This window comes from Pelmatolapia mariae, linkage group LG16_19 (genome assembly GCF_036321145.2).
Source record: "Pelmatolapia mariae isolate MD_Pm_ZW linkage group LG16_19, Pm_UMD_F_2, whole genome shotgun sequence".
NCBI classification, from domain to species: domain Eukaryota; kingdom Metazoa; phylum Chordata; class Actinopteri; order Cichliformes; family Cichlidae; genus Pelmatolapia; species Pelmatolapia mariae.
In genome coordinates this window covers 28,195,655-28,217,241 of record NC_086241.1, presented here as the reverse complement: position 1 = coordinate 28,217,241, position 21,587 = coordinate 28,195,655, and the positions used below count along the sequence as shown (strand labels likewise).

General features: G+C 41.7%; 1 protein-coding gene across 1 annotated transcript; it reads left to right on the top strand.

Annotated features, from left to right (window-relative positions):
• On the top strand, positions 1-16,686 carry trim45 (tripartite motif containing 45). Its single transcript, XM_063498712.1, has 8 exons — positions 1-700; positions 2,717-3,005; positions 3,278-3,423; positions 4,422-4,738; positions 12,360-12,489; positions 13,301-13,415; positions 14,598-14,724; positions 15,363-16,686. The coding sequence occupies exons 1-8, from the start codon at positions 213-215 to the stop codon at positions 15,515-15,517; spliced, it is 1,767 nt and encodes a 588-aa protein (XP_063354782.1). The 5' UTR covers positions 1-212; the 3' UTR covers positions 15,518-16,686.
• The last annotated feature ends 4,901 nt before the right edge of the window (positions 16,687-21,587 follow it).

Below are 21,587 nucleotides of genomic sequence, written 5' to 3'. Positions count from 1 at the left end.
TCTCATGATCAAAAGTGGAGCTTTCGAATGGCCTTTTAGTTAATGGATGGGGTGGATTAAGATACTTTCTTGCCGCAGTGCAGAAAACATGTGATTTATTATGCAGAAAGGGGATTATACAGAAGTTTCCTTCAGCTCTGACAACTTTTTCGAACTCGCTGGGGGGGTTTTTTTTCCTTCATTCTTGCTCCAGAAATCACCCAAACTGAACAATGTCGCAGTCTGAGCAGAAAGAAACGTCGGAGCAGGGAGCACAGAGCTCTGGACGCGAGCAGAGCGACGTGTTGTTGAATCCCAGAGCGGTGTGTAAGGTGTGTAAGCGCCTGTACCGGGACCCTAAAATCCTGCCGTGTCTGCACACGTTCTGCTCTGACTGCATCGCTCAGCTGGAGCCGTTTTCGGCGTCTTCACGTATCCAACGGGATGTTCCGGAGGGCGGTAAGCGGGACGAAGCGCTGGAGGCAGACCGACCCGCCGTCACTATCACGGTGCTCTGCCCTGACTGTGACTCAGAGGTAGACCTCCCTCCGTCCGGGCCCGTCGGGCTGAGCACCGACCACTTAGCGCTCGACGAAGTATTCGTGGAGACCCTGGAAACGGACGGCCCGCTGGGATGCGACCTGTGCGGAGAAGGAGGTGCTGGGAGCCGCTGCGAGGTGTGCTCCGTCAACCTGTGCGAGTTCTGCTGCCAAGCGCATAGGTACAGTTAGCTCCGAGGCTAGTTTTTAATTCTGTGTTGCTATTATGCCTTAGCTCAGTTTTCTTTATCCCTTCGTACATCGCACATACTGTTTTTTGTTTGTTTGTTTTTTGCTGTCTAATGTATTAAATTAGGTTTTTACCGTGTTTAAAAAAATTAATCTATTATTTCTACTGCTTGATAATCTGTTTGGTTTTGGTTTGAGTCTGTTCCACAGACTGTAAATGGAAGATGGCTATTGCAACAACGTCATCCATTCCTTTTTGAGATCTCCTTTTAAAAGTGTCAGGCTGTGCATCTTAGGCTACGGTGGCCCTGAGAGGTCAAAAAGCACACTCTGCTGTTTGGTGACAAAAATTTGCAAATTATGCAGCATGTTTTATTCATTAAGACCTGGGCCCTTTCTCAATTCTCAAGTACGCAAGTCTGGGTTTGCCGAGAGCGCACGGCAGTACAGACTTGCCAAGAACGCGAGCACGGACACGCGATTTGTACAATTGGAACACCAGCGTACTTGATGATGTCTCAGGTCAGGAGTTTTTACTGCCGTCCCCTCTTAATTTAACTGTGATTAATATGTTATGAAGCTTAAGTTAAATCTCAGCCAAACCGATTTACCCAGGAACAAATAAAACACTGAAATAAACCAAACACTAACAATTAGAAGTGATCTAAGTGACTTATATATCATGTTTAACCTCAGTAGCGAAATCTCTATTAATAAAAGTCATGTACATGTATGCCTTAATAAAAACAAACAGGTGAGATGTTAGAGGGCTTTTATTTTTATTTTAGTGTACACTCAAAAATTACAATAGACAGCTGCTGGGGTTTTGAAGAGAACTGAATAAATATTTAAAATATAATCTGATCATTTTGAAGCAGCCTTCAGAATCTCCACGTATTAACATGCTGTTTTTCTTCCCGGTGAAAATGTTTCCTCCTGAATTGAAATATATCTCAGCCAAACCGATGTACTCAGGAACAAATAAAATGCTGAAATAAACCAAACATTAACATTTTGAAGTTATCTAAGAGACTTATATATCATGTTTAACCTGAGTAGCGAAAGACCGCGGGGGGGTTGAAAACGATGTGCCAGGAGTCCGCTGTTCTCGCCAGCTCTTGTGATCCTCAACCTCCCGGTCTGCTATGGAGCTGGTGGGTAACAGACGTCTCCGAAATCGGATCACGTTTGGAAATATTTGATATCTTGATAAATCGAGCAGATATTTGAAGCTTACACAGCTACATTCTCGCTTGAAAATAACTTTTATTTTGTGACCCAGAAAGAGTAATATTAAGTTTTTAGCTGCACTCCTCTGCCATTGCTGCATTTGGGTTTGGACTAAATGCATTCTGGGATATTTAGCTTTACCAAGTACACACAAGTCACCACCGATGCATGCTCGATAAAACAGGCAGAGCGAGAACACATCCGGAAATTTTTCGCGTTCTCGGCTGGATGCGTACTTTGAATTGGAACAGTACTTGGTCTCCGACTGATGACGTATCACAAGTTAACAAGAACGCAAGTACGCACAAGTACTCATATCGAGACAGGCCCCTGGAGTTACTGGCTGAGACCATAAACTTTGTATATATTAGGAACTGATGGTGGTTTTCTCAGATACTTTTATTCAACTGGATGTTTTGTTTATTTGTTTGTTTGTCTTTTGTGTTTGTCCTAACAGTGGCACAACACTAATGGTTAGGCGTGACTTATTAAAGGCTGTTTTGTGCTACTCTAGTGCACTGCAGTCAGTTACAGTGGAAATTTGAGGGTTTTTTAAAAAATATGTATTCTGCTTTGAAGAGACTGAGGTTTAAATTGTATTTTACTCTGTTCTTCTTCATCACTAACTGATCTTGTTTACGTATGTCTTCAGGTTGGATTCTGAGCCGTTCTCTGCACTAACACACTAACACTGTCTGCACAGACAGTAGCAGACATCCTGGGAAATCCAGATCTGTGTTCTGACTTAAAGATGTGCTCATATGTCTGTGTGTCCTCAGACGGCAGAAGCGAACAGCATCTCACTCCATTCAGGCTCTGGAGGAGCTGAAGGCTTGTGGTCGTCTGGTCCGGCCTGTCCTCTGCACCCTGCACCCGGGACAGGAGCTGCGTCTTTTCTGTCAGCCCTGCGACCTACCCGTCTGCCTGGAGTGTGCCGCCACGCTGCACCGCGACCATTGCTGCTGCCCCACACGTGATGTCATCGATCGCCATGGGGACCGCATCAGAGAGCTGGTTAACGTGCACCTTCGACCCCGACTCGAGCGACTGGAGGAGTCACTGCAGAAGGTGAAGACTGCCATTTTATTGGGAAGATATTCAGACTTTTGAGCCAGTGTCCCAATACCTTCTGTCGTTGCCTGCGCTTCATGTTTACAACAAGTTGCATGAAATTTGGATAGCTCACAGTTAAACAAAGGGCACCCCTGCTGTCACCTCAGAGGAGAAAAAAAGCCACATACTTGTTCTGAAAACCTGTTCTGGCACAGTTTGTTAAGCTTATTATTTTACATGCCCGGTATCTGTTTTTAGAACTTTAATATTACTTTCCACTGGCACAGGTGGAAGCATCTCAGGAGACTTTGCAGGCACGAGTTGAGGCCACAGCCAATGAGGTGAGGGCATTCGCACGAGGTTACGCCAGCGCAGTGGAGGCCCACTGCCTGTCTCTGCTGCGGCGTCTGGAGGAGCTCCGAGTCCAACGGAGGTATGAAAACATGCATACTGACCAGCTTAAACTTAGCGGGGATTTGACGATTCTCTAGATCCTGGGTTTCCCACATTACATTAGATTATGAATAAAACATGAAATTTTGATGTTTTTCCAATGGCATTCTTTACCTCATAGTTTTTAGAAAATTCAGTTCTCATCAGAATACTGTGCTTTAACCACCGTAGCGCCACATGGCTAGTTGAGAAAGCAAAATGCATAGATGGCTAATTAGCATATCATTACCTTTCCCAAAGCTATTTCTCAAGCGGAGACAGGAGCTTATTGCCACAGCAGGACACAGTGCTGTTCATGAATCAATTTCCTCGCACTACCTAAAGATGAATGAACCACCCCAGGACTGAATCGTTTACCGAGTAGTTACTGATTATGATATAGAGTCGCCAAAGTTGTGGTTAAGATTAACAGGTTATTACAGTTTTGTTTTGTTTTTACAATTACAACATCATCAGTGTTTAGATTATAAAGTCAGACCCAGAAAATAAAACCCAGGAAATCTTCTGCTAAGTGTTCGTCGATCCATTTTAACACATTTTTGTGCCAGTATATATAAAAAGTCAATAAGCTGAGCGGCTGCAGTTTCACTGGCAGTGTGTTTGATATCGATGCTGTTGTCTTATTGTCTAATGTCCAAATGCTCTTTTTAGCTGATTCTAAGTGGATGTTGTCTTCACTGGACTTAAAAGTGTTTCTCATTTTGTGAAGCTGTTGACTTACCGCCACCCCAGCGCGTTTGAAATCTCCTGAAACAGAGCTAATTCTGTGTGTTATGTTTTAAAATGATCATAACCTTTTAATCACACAAAAATGAACCAGAATTAAACAAGCATAAGCAATCCATTCATTTCTTGAATGTTGTAATACAGTAATTATTCACTGCCGTGCCACAGATACCAAAAACCACAGAGGGTCTACCAAGAATATAGTGAGGAAATGCTTTCAACTTCTGCTTGTCTAACTTCTCTGTTCATCAGGAACCACCTCCACTTACAGGGGCTGCAGCTTCAGCAGGCTCTGCTGGACATCCGAGGCGGTGTGGAGTTCGCAGAGCGACTCCTGAGTTGCGGGTCTGATGCTGAGATCCTCAGTGCCAAAGGAGTGACCTTGAGAAGACTCACCAGCCTGGCAGAGAGGGGTTATGACCCCCACCCAGCAACCGTTGCCCCTGACGATGGCAGCAGTATATCCTTCATGCCCAGGGAACCCGCAGGAGAGGTGGAGGGCTACCCTGTGGTTGGGGTAATCAACTCTAAGACGGTGGATGTCAGCAGGTGCACCATTGAAGGGGAAGGTAAAAGACAGTTTCAACCATGTGTACAGAAGGTTACTGAATCCATACTTACTACAATAACACTCTTAAATAAATCACGGCAAACTATTTTCAGGGTCATGTGTACATATTATATTTTTTTAAGTGTTTTTACCGCCGATAAAACCAATTGTTGGTCTGTGCTATGGACAAGTTTGACACCTTTTCTCCTCCACAAATTAAAGCCAATATCGCTTTAGCCCCTCCTAATTTTATAAATTCTTCACTGAGCTTTGAGGTCTCCGATATCACTGAAATGCAGCCAGATGTTGCTTATTTTACATTTGCACTCATTTCTTCACTTTTTTCGACACCCTGTGTACCTGGCCTGTACCACTTGCTGTGTTCAAAACATCTGCCCCGCTTCGTTATTTCACATAATGGTATGATCCTTGTCTGTCTGCATATTATTGGCCGCATGGTGTCCCCATCAAAATAAAGTCTGACCCCTGCCTGCATAGATTCTCAGTAGGGCTGAATATTCGGCTCCCACATACTGACAGGTCATTAATATACATATATACATATGAATCTTGCAGGCCAGATATAATTGTATCATGGGTCAGATGTTTGACACCCCTGCCCTAAACCATATCAGCAACTTTCAAGACTCAAAGATGCAGCATACACAGAAGTGCCAGAAAAGTGCAGTTCCTCAAATTGCCACTTGAGGATGGCTCCAAAAATGAGTCACTTTCCATAGACCTCCATGTTAAAATGCCCATCTTTAGAGCAGAAGTAAACATGTTGACAGCATGCCACAAAAACTTGTTTTGGTCTCTGTGGCAATTTTTTTTTACTTCATGACAACCACGCAGGTGAATTTTTATGTAAGTCACCCACTTTAACTGTGTTAAAGCTCAAATTTGTGCCTTACTAGGCTGCTTTGAGTCATAGTTGGGTGACATGTCGCATCATTCCGTATTCAGTTTTTTTTAAAAAGACAGTAAATATGATTAAAGCATGTTTTAGGTGGACAGATCCCACATAATGTCTCAGTAAATTACAAACACCATGCTAACCAGACTATCTCCTGGCCCGCCCTCTTACCCAAATACATCATCATTATGACCATTGTTTTTTATTGTAAGTATGTTATGTACAGGTCTTGGGTCATCCTACATTTAGGTTTTGCTAGGAAAATAGGAAATAGGTACAGTGATTTATTGAAACACATACAAATACCCCTGAAAATACAGTATGTAAGGCAAAAATAGAGTTTGTGCAATTCTCACAAGCTTGAAATTCAGTGACGTTGAGGCTCAGGCTCTGGGGAGCCCCATCCATGACTGATAGTGATGCATCATATGTTTTTCTATGCAGTTATGCATACCTAATTTGCACTGTTTGTGTCATTGCTAAACAATGACACTGTTGCCAATCAGATGCTTTCCCAATTGTACTGCATTGGGGATCAGAAATGTGATGATACTTTTCGGTGTTCATAATTCCATTCATTTCCACAAGTTTCCAAAAGCCACTGGCTGAAATGCAGTCATAAACCTGTAAGCACACCCTGTTTTAGCTTTCCTCCGACCTCCTCTGTACATAGTGACGACCATTTGAACCAATAATCTCTCATTTAGATTCACCGCTTCATCAGATCTGATTTTCAGTCATTTGTAAAAGAGTCGAGTTAGCTTTTAGCAACAGAAATACCTAAAGCAAACAGCTTTAGGTATTTCTGTTTTTATATTCAAGGAACCAGATGACCTGAAGCTGAGAGTCACATGAATTGAGTAATATTTTAAAAGAGTGTGTAACAGTGACAAAAGCAATTTCATTTAAACTCAGAACTCTTGTTTTTCTAGCCACATCAGTTAGTTTAGAGACCAAAGGTTAGTGTGAGGCAGAGACGACAGTACAGACTCATGCAGCACATAAAGACTGTTGTTTTGTCTCTGGGGACTTTGGCTTAAAGGCAGAAATTCCTTCTGGAATGAAGGAATGTTTAGGTGACTGAAGAGGCCTGCAGGCAGTGCACAAACATAACAGGGACACATGCAGTGTTGGAGGAACGGGGATCAGCAAGAGTACAGGACAGCTTTTGAGCGACAGAATATTTACGACTTTCCTTTTGTGTTAAAATGTTTTATAATAGAGGAGAAGCATGCACACGAGGAAGGTTTGCTTGCTTTTCCTTTTGTTTAAATGGTTGCTTCTACTTCTGTCCTTAGTAAGTTAACAGTTAATCAGAAAACTCATGTGAGGAGACAGAAATATGCCCAAAGGTTCTTCTTGTCACAGTCTGTGTGATCTAAATCACCTCGTTTGTTATTGTAGAAATAATCATTTGCGCATCAGTTGATTATGCAAACTGCAGCCCTTATTCATTACTCAAAAAAGCACCCAGGTACTGCCACAGTTCCCATCCTTCCACCACACACATGCAGACGCAGCAAGCAGGAGATTTGTAGCAGCGTTTCTCTCTCTGTCCCAGAGCTCGGATTAAAGCAGTGTTTACTTGTGATAAATGGGAAACCAAAGCAAATTTGGACTTCTTTGTTGAATCTCGTTGGTATCCAAGAGCCGCTGCCAATGTTTGCCAAAGAATCAGTCCGCCATGTGATGTCAGGCAGTCCGTTTGTGTGGGGGCTTGCTTGAGTCTGTATTAAAGTCGTGTGCACTGCATTAGATTTAGAGCCGTACACAGCTCTCTGGTCCCTGCAGCGACCTCTTCCTTTATCCAGCTTTACTTTGGGCTGACTTTGGTTGCTAAGGCTTCTACTTTTTTTTTCTCCAGATTGAGGATCAATGCATCAGATAAACCAGCTTTTTCCAGCTTTAAGTTGTTTATTCTTCCCAAATTGACTGCAATCAGTTTAACACAGTGTGACACTCTCAATTTAGGGGTTCAGATTTCAGTCTTGAGTATAGGAAAGTGGACATCACAGAGGCTTACCAACGATTATCCCCTCTTTGTGCGAAAAGAAGATTTGAAGTGTTGAAATGGACCGCAAGACCGAGCAGCACAGGTGAATTGTGGGTGAGAAGAGCTGTGTCTTTAGTGGTGACAGCTGCTAGTACTCAGCTTAGCAAGAAGACGAACAGAGATTCGCAGATAATGCAACCGTATGTTCAATCAATTTACTGTCAAGACGCACTTAACTTACCCCTCTGTCCGCTCAGCGCCGATGCCACTTTATATGTGCTGAAGAGAGTGCTGAAAGGTTGGATGAAACAACCCTCTCAGCACTCCCTATTTATTTTATTTGCATTGAATCTTTTAATATTGGTGCACATCAGAAATAATTATATGTTGATGATGATAAAAATCTGTAATAGGCCAGTATCAGCTCATATTAGCTAAGCTATATATAACTTAGGCTCCACTGAAATGCAGTGTTTAGGTTAAAATGGGAAGATGTTATTTAAAAAAATAACTGCGAAAATCTAACGTAAAGACATTTAAATATATTGCATGCAGATAAAAACTCTGGCGCCCCAGAAGAGGTTTTCACCTTTCACCAAGGAATCAGTAAGGTAGCACAGACTCTTACAGTAATGTGAAAAGCTAAGTATACTCTTACTGTTTCCATAGGAATAAAGAAGGTCCATACTAACCAGGGGCTGCTAATCTAATGCACTGATCATCAGGAAGAAAAGCAGAGGTTTGGGCAATTTACTAGTCTGAAGTGCTGGGTACTTCTGGGAAGGGTTATAAATGTATTTCCAAACAGTTCAAAGTCAATCATTTTGCAGTGAAAACATTCAAGACAGTTCCCAGTTTTCCCAGGATGTTCGTGCATTGCTTGGAGAAATTGAAAAAAAACCCAAGTGCTACATCTCAGGCCTCAGCTAACATGTCAAAATTCATAAAAGTACAATTAGAAAAAGAGTAAACAAGTATGACTTTATTGGAAGGTTTGCAAAGTTTCATCAGAAAAGACCACAAGTCTTCTGGAACTGCACGATGGTGGAGGGGTGATGATCTGAGCTTCCTTGACCTTGCAGTCAGACAGAAGCTAATGAATCATGCAGTGTTCTTACTTTTTGCATAGAGTCTTATGAAAACTGTATATTTGCTGTATATGCAGACCAGTCATGCTCCCATTGTGTATTCACCCCCAAAGGCCCAGTTTGAGCCAGGAAAAACCCTGACACTGTGTGTGTATTCATGAATTCTCTTTGTCATTTTCGTTGGTTAAAACAATTTAAAAGGTGTCCATTGAAGTCTTTAAGTAATTGGGTTTTCCTGACCAACATAATAACACAAATATTTAAAATGTGGAAAAGCATCACATCAATATTTGAGAAATGGAGTCTGCTGAATGCCTGTCCATTTTGCTTAAAGCGTCTCAACTGAGAAATCTTGTTAATAAATGTACTTTTGGTCGTCAACTTCAGCCCCACTGCTGCACACGCTTAGCGTACGGGCCCAAGTGCCAGAGGGGGCACGTAAACATGCGTGTGATCATCATGATCCAAATGATGAATAATTCCAGTTTGAGATTAGGCATAATTGCAAAAGTCATCTGTACACAATACAGATGACAATTGCCTGAAACATGAAAAGTAACCATGAGATCACTCACACACAACCCTGTCGTGTTAGTCAGATTCACCTTGGGTCCACCTCGAGCAGCTTTCTGCGAGTGAAATTAGAAGAATCTAAATGTTGTGTCAGAGCATCAAGTTTAGAGAGCACACGTGTCTTCTTGGTATGGCGCATATATAGCAGAAATTTAAAATCAGCGCCTTTCAACTTCAGCAGGAGTCCCGTAACGCAATAGAGCTGCACCGTTATTAACGACAGTTCGTCCCCTTAACCAGTACTCCCATTCATCATCAGTGAAGGAGCCGCTGGAGTTAGTTCCATTAGCATCCAAACAGCTCTCCCTGCAGCTGCTGGAAAACACTGAATAATAACAAATGAAAACACAGCGTGGGATCATTTGTTATCAAACTGCTAATGGACTCTGACGAGCAGGCGCAAAGCGGCATTAATCATTGGAGTGAACACAGGTGATGCGCGCTGTAACACGACAGAAACAGCTGATGAATATCTTGAATGAGACAGCGGAACAAGTTGATGAAATGCTAAATAATGACGCAGAGGTGTTTGAGAAACTCGACAATGCTGAAGTCCAGCTGCACCTGAAGTCCCCCTCCACATGCAGTTCGTTCATCTGGACACTGAGCTGCGTAAGCGCTCAGCAGAGGGCTGTATTGAGATTGTGATCGTGCATCTGTGTGACTGAAACCTGTAGAGGCACAAGACAAATGTCCAGGTGTCTCAATGTCGTAGTGTGTCTGAATGATAAAGTGCCTCATTTATTCTTTGTAGGTTTTTCCGTCCTTCTTTGTACTGTTACCAACTTTTCTCTACCTTGAAACATCTTTTCTGGGTGTTTGTGTGTCTGTGTGCTTTTGCCATTTGTGAAATCTCTGCATATGAAGAGGTTGTATCCATGTATTTAAACTTTACATATCATAAATAAACCGATAAACACCATGCCTCCAAACTCCCAGGTTAAAATGTTCCAATGTACCAGCATGAAAAAGCATGTTTACAGTCTGATAGGTTGTTTAAACCCTCATAGAAATTGTATGGTTGGTGATTTTCTTTATAGTTCATTCATTTGGATACCGGGATAGTTTGGGCCATTGGCAGGTGTGCTGACACAGGCGCTGTAGCTCGAATATTGCCTCCTAGGCTTCATGCTACAGTCACACTAGGGAAAACAGTAGTTGGAGACTGAAGCGCAGCTAAATATATTGCTTTGCACTTCAAAGCAACCATTTCAAAGGCAGCTCACCATCAGCTGCCGTCTTCAAAGCAGCAGTGGTCCATCAAGATGGCAATAAAATGGCAAGAAGAGAGAGTCAGAGTCTACTCTCTGTCAGGTTTTGATTGAATGGGGTCTATTTGTCAACTACATGCAATCTATCTGGGATCAAATGGCAATCAACTGTAATAAATCACAAATCTTTTCCCACCTGTTGCAAACCTGTTCCTGTGAACATAAAGAGAAATTTGCATTAAACAGAATTCACATTAACTTACATTTAGAGTCCACTCAGAAGCTCGTACATTTCCTTGACAAATAGTGACGTAATTGCTTCAGGACAGCACTTCAGTGGCAAAATGATAAATGTGACTATGGTGCTCGGCGTCCTTGCTTTTATATAGGACTGAAACCAGAATAGAACCAGTTGAGTCCGCTAGTGCAAAGAGATGCAGACAAGTTGTGCTCATCAGCCCAGACTGACTGTTTGATCACAGAGTGGTGTCAGTCTGTCTGCCATTCTAAATTCGACAGCAGTTACTGCAGAGCATTGTTGCCTCCCACCAGGTAGCCAGCTTGTGATCACAAGTCATCTGCTTTATCAATTTGTAGTTGGTCACTGAATAAAAAAAAAACAATTAAATGACATCACCATTAACCACCTTTCCTAGAAGGGCTGTTCTATATAACGATATATATCGGATGACGATATAAAAACGTCTATCGTTTCATATTACACTATCGTTTGTTTCATGGTGTCACAAAATAAACTGTTTACGGCAATATTTTTTCATCATTTTGATGGTCACTGTGTAGAATTTCTTAAAGTTCTATCTTTCTCTTATATTTAATATAACCACACTACGGACAGACAAGCAACTCTTTTTATGCGTTGCCATTAGCAACAACGACGGTAAAACCATTGTTTGGCTCTGCTGTCCGCTTGTTTATTTTCTACATAAACCTTTCACAATAAAACTGAAGATCCTGTTGAGATTTTTCAAAATAAACTGAATCACATGAAATAGTTTGTAAGAGTGTTTACAGACGAGAAGCTAGAAAGAGCTGTCAAGTGTAATAAATACTCACAAAGAAAATTGTGGCCATTTCAACTTATGTAACACGACTCCAGGTACACGACGCCCAGCTGAAAACACTTCACGCGAGTCGAGTTGCCCAGGATTAACAGAATTTACAGAAAATGTAAAATTTTTGTGATATATATCATTGTCAGGACGATAAATGTCTTATATCGGGATATGAAATTTCGGTCATATCGCACAGCCCTGTTTCCTAGTCACAACCAGACTGCCATTCTGTTTTTATTCTAGTGTGGCTGAGCCAGCAGTGAGCCCCTAAACCTGACCTCTGCATTGTGCTTGTGGTGATTCTTAGTAGAAATCTATAAAAATATGACCGCTGTGACGTACAGCCTTAGCTGATAACTTAGAGCACCATTCTTTCCTCTAAATACGATAACTTTTAGGTCTAAAAATATAGAAATATATATACACATAAATTCCAGCAGTAACAACAGTGAACAGGCTTCAGAATGCTGAGTCCAAAACCAGTGTGTTATGTTACAGTGGTAATCTTTTATATACAGTTTATGGAAGATCCCTACATCAACTTATGACTGCGTACTTTTGTCCTGGTGCTCTTTTCGCTAATGGGCTACATCTCTGAGCTGTAATTAAGGTAAATGATAATGACGCAGGCAACTTTGTGGCAGTTTGGGACGGCCATGCTTTTTCAGCAACCTCAGGACTCAGCCTTGTGTTGAACCGTGGTGCACTTTTAGTCAAGCGGTAGGTTTTTTTTGTTACTCAGCGCAGTCTTCAGGATTCTAACCTTTAACCCTGTGTTGGTCACAGGCCTGCAGGAAGGCACGGACGGCCAGCTGGGCCACTTCACCCTGGTGTGCCGAGACTCAGCTGGAGAACAGTTGGCGCGAGGTGGAGAGCACGTCCTCGTGAGCGTCGTTCACACAGAGAAGAAAAACTGGTGAGTGGGGGGACAGCGTGTGGCGTGCCTGGTCAGCATTTTAACTCCCTGAGCTTTTCTGACTCAGCAAATCATACAGAAGACACATTTAGTTAAGAGAAAAAAGTTTTTTGAAACTTAACTGCTGAAGTGTCCCGGAGCAAGGACCTAATTTTAAAAAAAAAACTGATCATGTGACTGAAGTGATGTGAGGTTTTAAAACTCTCAGTACGGAGATGCCGCTGCCAGCAGCACACAGCAGCTTCAGTGTCAAGACTGTTGAAGATTTTTTTTTTTTTTTGTCCGTGTGACACCCCCGGCTGCTCAGAACAGGTCAACAGAGTACTCTAGGCCTGAGTGCTGTGCTATTTATGTTACTTGGGTTGAAAGAGGCGTACTCTTATTGACCTCCGTAACATCACATGAATCATTTTTATTCACATTCACGATCAAACAGTGTGTAACTTTGAAAACAAGGGCAGCAATATCAGGAAGGCTAGTATCTGTTTAGTATCTGCCAGCACAGCCGTCTGCATGCATGAATGTCTTTGAGTTATTACCTAAAGTCAGCACGTGTGTGTGATCACTGGTGTTTTGGATGTCTGAAATAAGTTAACCTTCAGACTGAGAGGCTGATATACATTAGAGTATGACTCAAAGCTCGGACAGGTCATCCATGCTCTCAGAATGAGCAGATTCAGAATTCAGCACTGATGTTTTGAACACGAAAACAGATGCATCAGGAAGAGCAGGTTACATCTATGTGCTATCAGTTGCAGTTTTAAAGTGATATTTTATATTATTAATAAAATGTTTTTTTCTTTTCCATCAGTAAAGTGGAGACAACTGTGACTGACAACAGTGACGGGTCCTACAGTGTGTCATACACACCGCAGCAGCCAGGAGCGTACTCTGTGTGGGTTTGTGTCAAAGCCCAACATGTCAAGGTATTTTAAACTAAAGTGTCGAGACTGTAAGTTTGAATTCAGTTTGTTTCTCTTACGCCCCGTCTAAGGGGCCGGGACACAAAATGAGATAGGGACACCAAACTTACCCAAGACTCAAGCAGCCACAGTTTTTTTCACAGTTTCATAATTAAGGCCATCTTCAGTTGACACACGGGTACACACTTTCACTTCCTGGGGTTTGCCTACAAGTTTACACTATAACAAAAGAGGCTAAAACTGCTTTAGCCAACACAGTGCAGTTGCTGTACACTTGAAAACATTGAAATGACAATCAACTTCAGTTTATGAAATGGCGTGAGCGATTTTAGATATTTAGAGATGTCCAAACTTGGCAGGTCTATCTCCAACTCAAAAGCTCTGATACAGAGATGCAGGCCATCACCTCCTTTATATAAAGGGATTACCCAAAGATGTTCACTAGATATACCTGACACAGGTTCCACACAGACACCAGCAGCAAGGATGCCAGCAACCTCCACAACCTTCGAATCCGCCCCTGGTTCGGCCTCGTGGACAACCCTTATTCTGCTGTGACCTCCTCAGGCCGCCTTGCAGCTTCCTTCTGTGAAGGTCGGATGCCTTTGTCCACCAACTCTGCACACAGAGGGGCCTTCAGCTCTGCTTTACAAGCACTACAGAGCATTTGAATGTCACAAAAAATAGCCATAGTAAGTAAATCTGCCCCCAAAATATCTAAAGAAAAAATTACCCCACACACAAAATAACCGCAAAGCAAGAAAAACAGAGGACAAGCCCCTGTCTCGTCTAGGAAACCATGACCAGGACAAGGTGGCGTCCTCAGGCTGGAGTCGGTCACCTGTACGCCACACCATTCGCAGCCAGGCACCTGCAGAGTCTAATTAGTTTCCTCCTTATATAATATTTACATGTCGAAACAAAAATATAACCGCAGTCGAAACAGTTTGACAACAGTGGCTGCATTTCACAGTTGAGATATGAATTATTGAAATAATAAGCTGACTGCTAGACGGAGCCGTGGCCTTGCTAGCAGTGCACAGCTCGTCACTTCAGGGCTCTCTACATCCTCCTGACAAATCAAGTTATTATGCACAACGTTGTCCTTAAGCAAGAAGAATCCCTGTAACGGCTCTTGTGCCAACCGACACTGGTTGACTGCCTCTGTGCTGTCTGTCTCTGCAGGGTTCTCCATTTGTTCTGAATGTGAAGAGGAAGTTCAGGCGTCACAGAGGGACGTTTCACTGCTGCTCCTTCTGCTCCAGCGGAGGAGCCAAAGAGGCTCGCTGTGGCTGCCCAGGAACCATGCCAGGTACGCAGAAGATAACTTTCATATGTCCTGTCTGAAGGAGCAGGTGTACAGTGAACAAACTTCAGGGAACACTGAAGAAGAAGAAAATGAAGTTAAGATTTTCACAGGATCTCGGCACCATCATCTGTGCACTTTGTGTTTTTAAGCTAAATCAGCTTTCCTTACACTCTCCGTGTTCTGTTATATTTCAGGTTATTTGATTCATAAAAGTGGCAGATGTTTGAAATATAGTTCCTTAGCATCACACGTCTTTTGTGTGTAATTTGAGTTAAATAGAGACAGTTGCTGTTACTGAAATGTTTCCCGTCACTATGGAAAACATTGTTTCTCTCTGCATTTACTTACACTCTGAAAGATGTTCAAAGCTACTGTGGTAAATGTAGGTAAACGTAGATCTATTACAGACTGATAAACTGGAAAAACAAATTTTCATTTGGGCTGGCGATAATTAAGGTACAGATGTAATCATTCTATCCACACCTGCTATAATTCACCACCAAAATCTCTGTCTAAGGGAGCTTGTAAGCAACGAATGAGGAAAAATGTTGGCCGAGCTTAAATCAGTCTTTTGTATTTTGTCTCTCATCATTTCATCTGCCATCGAATGTCTGTCTTCCTACATGTCCGTCTGACTGCAGGAGGATTTAAAGGCTGCGGTCATGGTCATAAAGGACATCCCGGGAAGCCTCACTGGTCTTGCTGTGGCAGCACTACGGAGCAGTCGGAGTGTTTGCCCCAGAGCGTGCTGGCTGCCGTTTCCCCTCGCAGCCACCTGCGAACTGTGGAGCTCTGAGGCGACGCAGAGCCGGGACCTGTCAGGACGATGCGGTTTCATAAAAAGATGCCAGAAATGGAAAGGTTAGAGCTGCGGGGAAGTAACCTTGAGGTTGTCGGCGTAAACCTTGGACCAACTTGAAAAGGTCAGACAAGGGAAGTGAAAGTAACCGAGTGAGGCAGGACATCAGAGTCACTGCATGTCGGGCTTAATGTGATACAGTATCCAGCCAGCTGTTAGAGACTAACAAGGGACACAGACACCAAAGCGGGACGTGTAGTCCTCATTGTAAAAGTGCCTTTATGTGTCAGCTTATCATGCTTACGCTGGAGGAGAAAGGAGAAAGAAGAAGCATTGATCACAGCAGCACAGAAATGTGTTTAAAGCCTTGCTGAAAGGAAGCGGAGCAACAGCTGACAGTTTACAAGTTTTTAACCTTTTAAGCTGCTCAGAAGTTCTGAGGTGCTAAAATAAATTTTTGATTCATGATTTTAATGGTCAGTAAAAAAAAAAACAGCCAGAATCAACAGATTGTGGAATATTTTATGTCTTTTTATACAATACAGTCAGAGGAAGAAATCCTAAATATAGTTTCTTAAATATAGCCATGGCACACCACCACTCCCTACATGGCACCTTGCCTGTGTAGACAGCAAAAAATGACTGTAATGCTATTTTTACAAAATATAAAATTTTGATGGATTTTTCTTTATAGTTCCTTTGTTCTTTCAGTTCTGAAATAATGTAACTATTATTGTAACTGTTATGAGGTATAAGGTAGTGGAACAACAGTCTATGTGTCAAGAAATGCTTTTATGCATCTCCTTACAGTGCTGTTACAAATATGGACACTTATGTTAAATAATGAGATCAACGTTTGAGCAACTGATCATGTGAGCCAAAGCTAAAGCTTCAGGGTTTTTTATTACTCTGGTTTCTGCATGATGTCAGTGACAGCAGATACTCCTATGGATGTGGCTCTGGCTGCGAGCACAGCAGCCCCGCCCCCATGCTGTTCAAACCTGCTCTTTACGAGGGGTAGCCAATCAGAAGAAAAGCTAGCTTGAAGATCAATTTTGAATAACAGGAATATTTGTCATAAAAACATTGAGTAATTACTTGAGTTCCAGTTAGTTGTGTATTATAACAATACCTACTGTGTCTTCATTAGTAACAACTTAGTCATAATTGTGCCATTTACTGGATTATTTGTATGTAATAGTCACAAAACAGGTGATTACTCATAGCATTACTAATAATTCATAACTATCTCCTACAAATTTACATATTACAGCCTACTCAAGTTTTATTTCTAAGTATTAAATCAGGTAGATAAATACATTTTTGTTAAAAAATAATAATAAAAAATTATGTGTAGCTACAAGGAAATCATTATATGTATAATGTAGTGCCAAGTACTGCAAAAATATGTTTGTTCGACAACATTTGATTGAATGATTAATTTGTAAGCTAATCCACAAGGTCAGGAAAGGCCGTTGCATGGAAACAATCCAAAGTGTAAATTCCTCTGCTGTTCCAAATGCAAACATCTGATTATTTTTGCAAGCCACAGCATCTGTCCTGTCCTGTGTGCATGTGAACAATTTTACATCCAATGGCTGTTAGTGCTACCGGAACAACGAAGAAACTCATTAAAATATTCACACAAAAGGTTTTTTCCTCAAGTGTCTTTAGGAATTCAACTCCTGCAAGCTTCAAGCCTTTATCTGGAAAGCACTGTGACCATGAAGGCGCAGACAGCCGCTGCTTAGAATACAGGCTTCTTTTTCTTCTGAGCCTTATAATGAGCCACTTTTTCTGTATTCAGAATGCAACATGCATGTTCCACTTGAGTGGAAGGAACATGATGATTTTTACATAGCATGTGCTCAATATGAAGTTGTAAAAATGAAATTTACAACTAATTTTTCTACTTGTGGGCCAATATCTGCAGAATGACAGAGAAGCTGTCACACACTGAGATCTGGAAGTGTTTCCATCAGACTCTGACTTACACATTCATCTGGATGTATTAGCAGGTGACTTGTCCTGGTGCTGTATTATTATTACTTTTTTTTTTTTATTATTTGTTTACATCTAATAAAGAGTTTTTTTTTGTCACTTCTCAAATCCTGCTTCATCTATTTTTTGAAAATTACATATAGAATCATATAAAGAATGAATATGTTGTTTTGCAGATAATACATCTGCATTATTTAATTTAGAGGGCTACTGCTTCTTAGGTCACTTTTTTGTTTTGTGGTCAGTGCAGCAGATTGTAAAGGCAAAGGCTGATAACAGGGGAGGGTGGGCAGTGGATGGCAATGATTCAGCAACAACCTTCTGGTCTGGACAGAATGCATGCATTCAAGCAGCGATGGGCTGTTTTTGGCGAAAATGTGGTGCTTTTGGGATAGTGTGGTCTGGTTGTGCCCTAAAGTGGCCCGTATGGTAAATGGTTAATATGGACCTGGTGCAACAGACAAATATACGCCACATCAATAAGTGGCCTATATTTAATTTATCAAAGGTAGACAGTTTATCATAAAACACATGTGGCCACTTTTAGAAAAGCTGTGGCTCAGTAAGCTTTGAGTAATCTGGATGGGACCCCAAAGTGGCCCTAGTCTAACACAGCAAATGTAGCCCACTACTGTGCACTGGTTAATTAGGTTGTGAGTCTACTGTGGCCCACATTTGAAATAGTAAGTATGGCCCAAATATTGTTGTAAAGGATTGTGGCACCTTCCAGATGAAAACTGTCTAAAATGTGGCCTGAAAGCATAATACTTGGTAATCTGTGTGAACCTTAATGTTCATAGTGAGGGCCAGGTCTGCGCCACGTTCCTTCATTATTAACATTTAATCTTTGTAAGTCATTTTAGAAAACATTAAGCTAAGTTTATGCCAAATTCTTTGTCTTAATCTGTTACCTGGTGTCCTGTTTACGTATAGGGGTATGGTAAGGATCACATCCACCTCTTTTTTTTAATCCAATTTTTTGCCTTTTTTTTTTTAGGGTATTTCCTTTTTTGGAATAAAATAAAGCTACAGATTATAATTCCAAAGGTACTGGAGGTCGATTAGCTTATGATCCCCTGAGGTTGGTTGTTTCCCCTTGGTCTCAAACTCGAGCTGTTCTCATTCAAGGTGAATGTGTTAACCACTACACTGTGGAATATGATTTATTCCTATAAGAATAGAAATAAAGACTTAGTTTGCACAAAGCCTCTTAGAAACTTTAACCTTGCCCTCACTGACTTTGTAAATACCTCATAGAAATACCTCTTCCCACCACTAGGTCGCAGCAGAGAGTTATTTATTTTGCCCTGGTCTTCCAGAACTAACACTCCTGATCCTCTGCGTCTGACATCAAGTTTTCCACACTTTATTCCTACAAATCATTCATAATCAGCATTTTCACAAGCCGTCTTTACCGCAGCCCCAGAGAGCTGATAAATACTGCATTATCATTGGAAAATGTCTAAAGCGCTTTTAGACTGACTCTCTTTCTATGAAAGTTTGATGAATGGGGATCTGTTCCACTAAAAGCCACTTCACAGGAAGTTACATCAGCGATGTCAGCAGTGACACTGCTTAATTAAACACAGTGATCAGTCGGTTAACAGCAACTTGGAAACGATCCCCTGATGTTCATCCTAACGCTCAGGAAGAGAAGTCATGGCCGGAAATGTTAGGACACTGCAGGTAAGGACACATGCACACACACATTAGATGAGGGCAGCTTTGGGTTAAAGTGCTTCAAAACCTGTCATCATTATTGATTCCTCTCCTTCTCAGCCTCTGTACTTTCAGTGGACCCAATCTAAAAGAACTTGAGCGTACTCACACCAAGTTAGAACAATGACAGTAAAAGGCAGGATACTCACCAGTCCTCTGAAGCACATTGAGAAGGACTTGTGCCAGACCTCATAAACCTCCTTCACCCATCATTGAGCTCTCAAGTAATGTACCTTGTAATTGAGAGACTCAGTGACCACGGTACAATATTGTCTCACAGCTGAGAGACATCTTTTCTCATATTTAATCTCTTACCTTTTGTCCCTTTTATGTTCTCACGCTTTGCCAGTTAATCTAACCCTGAGCGATAGAGAGATTCAAAGTTCAGCTCTAAGTTCAGAGCCTGAATCAGGTTTTCAGCATCCAAGTCATTGAGAAGGAGTGATTGCAATTTTAACAAACAGAATAAGTTAACATATCATGTATTTTACATAACATTAGGTGTCAATATGTAGGTTTTTTGTGGCCATATGCTACATATCATTTCATGGTATCATTGAAATCATTTTACATGATACACAATGATACAATGAGCTTGATAATTCAGAAGGGGCTCATAGTACAACCACTCCTCCATATTGAAAGGAGCCAGCTGAGGTGGTTAGGAGTGATTAGGATGCCTCCAAACTGTGGTGTTCATTATGTTTTACCAGGAGAGAGCCTCGGGGCAGACACAGGACACGCTGGAGGGATATTTCTTGGTTTGCTTGGAAACACTTTGGTATTCCCCCAGATGAGTTGGAGGAGGTGGTTGGGCATCCTACTGCTGCTCCCACCACCTGAACTTGAATAAGAAACAGGACATTTTCCATGACTGTTAAAATAAAGATTCAGTTATTTGTAATATAATTGCAGCAGAGGCGTGCTCCCTGGCTCAGCTGTAGGGGAGGGGTAGTGCAGTGAGCCCAAGGGGTATGTCCCTGATATATAGCGAAGCCGGAGCCCAGAGAGTAGGAGTGTGTGCTGGAGATCAGCTGGAAAGCTGGTGGACCGGGTGCCGAATCATATAAACGACACATGTGTGATATTCCAATAAACACTCCTCAAACATGAACAACATACCAGTGTGTCGGGTCAGTCTTTACAGTACTAAACTTGTATTTCCCTGAGTCAAAGAGAAAAATGCAGAAAATCTGACCTCCAGCTGGTCAATGGATATAGTCACTCTTCTTATTACAAAGAAACAATTTGCATCTGTCCTGTTCAAGTACAGGACATGCAATTTGTTGTATCACCCAACCTCTAAGCTTCAGATCATGGACTGATACCCTAACATTTTGGTTTGCAGTTCTCATCTAAACTTTGCACGTGCGTGTTTGCCAAACAAACAAACAAACCCTTTTCTCTCATCGATTACCCCACAAATGTAGGCCTAGCTGAAGATTGAAAGTATCTCCTCAACCTCCCTGGACAGGAGATTAAGCAGATACAAACTGTTGTTTAGTTTTGTTTGCATTCTGATGCAAATTTTACTTGAGCTTCTGTGCAAATGCAAATAATGCAATAAAGAAATAGGTCAGATATATTTGGGATCAGTTCATTATGTTCCTTTTGCAGATTGCCATATGGTACCAACTGTTTATTTACCTTTGTAGCTGAATCCTTTGTAAAAGTTTTTTTTTAGAGACCAGAATTGGTGTCAGTGGTGCAGTCATCCTCTCATTTCGCAATCTGGGAAAATGATACACAGTGTTTGAAGACAAGAAGAAAAAAAGAGAAACTCAGGTTCAGTATGGAGATGCTCATAACCTACCACAGCATCAAGTCACCTTAAATCCAGTGTTGTGACAGCACCTGACATCCTTCTCTTAGAGACACTTTATCTGTGGGCTGCATGAGAGCAGCACTAGCTTCCATCATTGTCAGGACATGCACACACTCGTGCACACACTGTATACTGAAGGTCACCTGAAACAAAGTCTGGGGAGGACTTTTTTTTAAGAATGCATACTGTTGGAGGATCCTTGTGTGTCAAGATGTGAATAATACATCTTGTTATGTTAAAGCGAGTGCGGTGTCAATAATTCAGTGGGAACACAGAATCTTATCTCCAGAGCAAGTTACGACGGAAGAAAAGTCCTCCAGTCTGAACAACCTCAAAGCACAGATGTATTCCTTCTACATTTATTGAACCTGCAAGCTTCGGTTTCGCTCTCTTTAAATTTCAGAAAAATGCACACACTTTAGTTTGCATGTGTGTGTATGTTTGCAAGCACACCAGTGTGTAATCCATTGAGACTGCAGGTCTTTCAAGTTGAACACTGTGTAACCTGATTATAGACAAGGA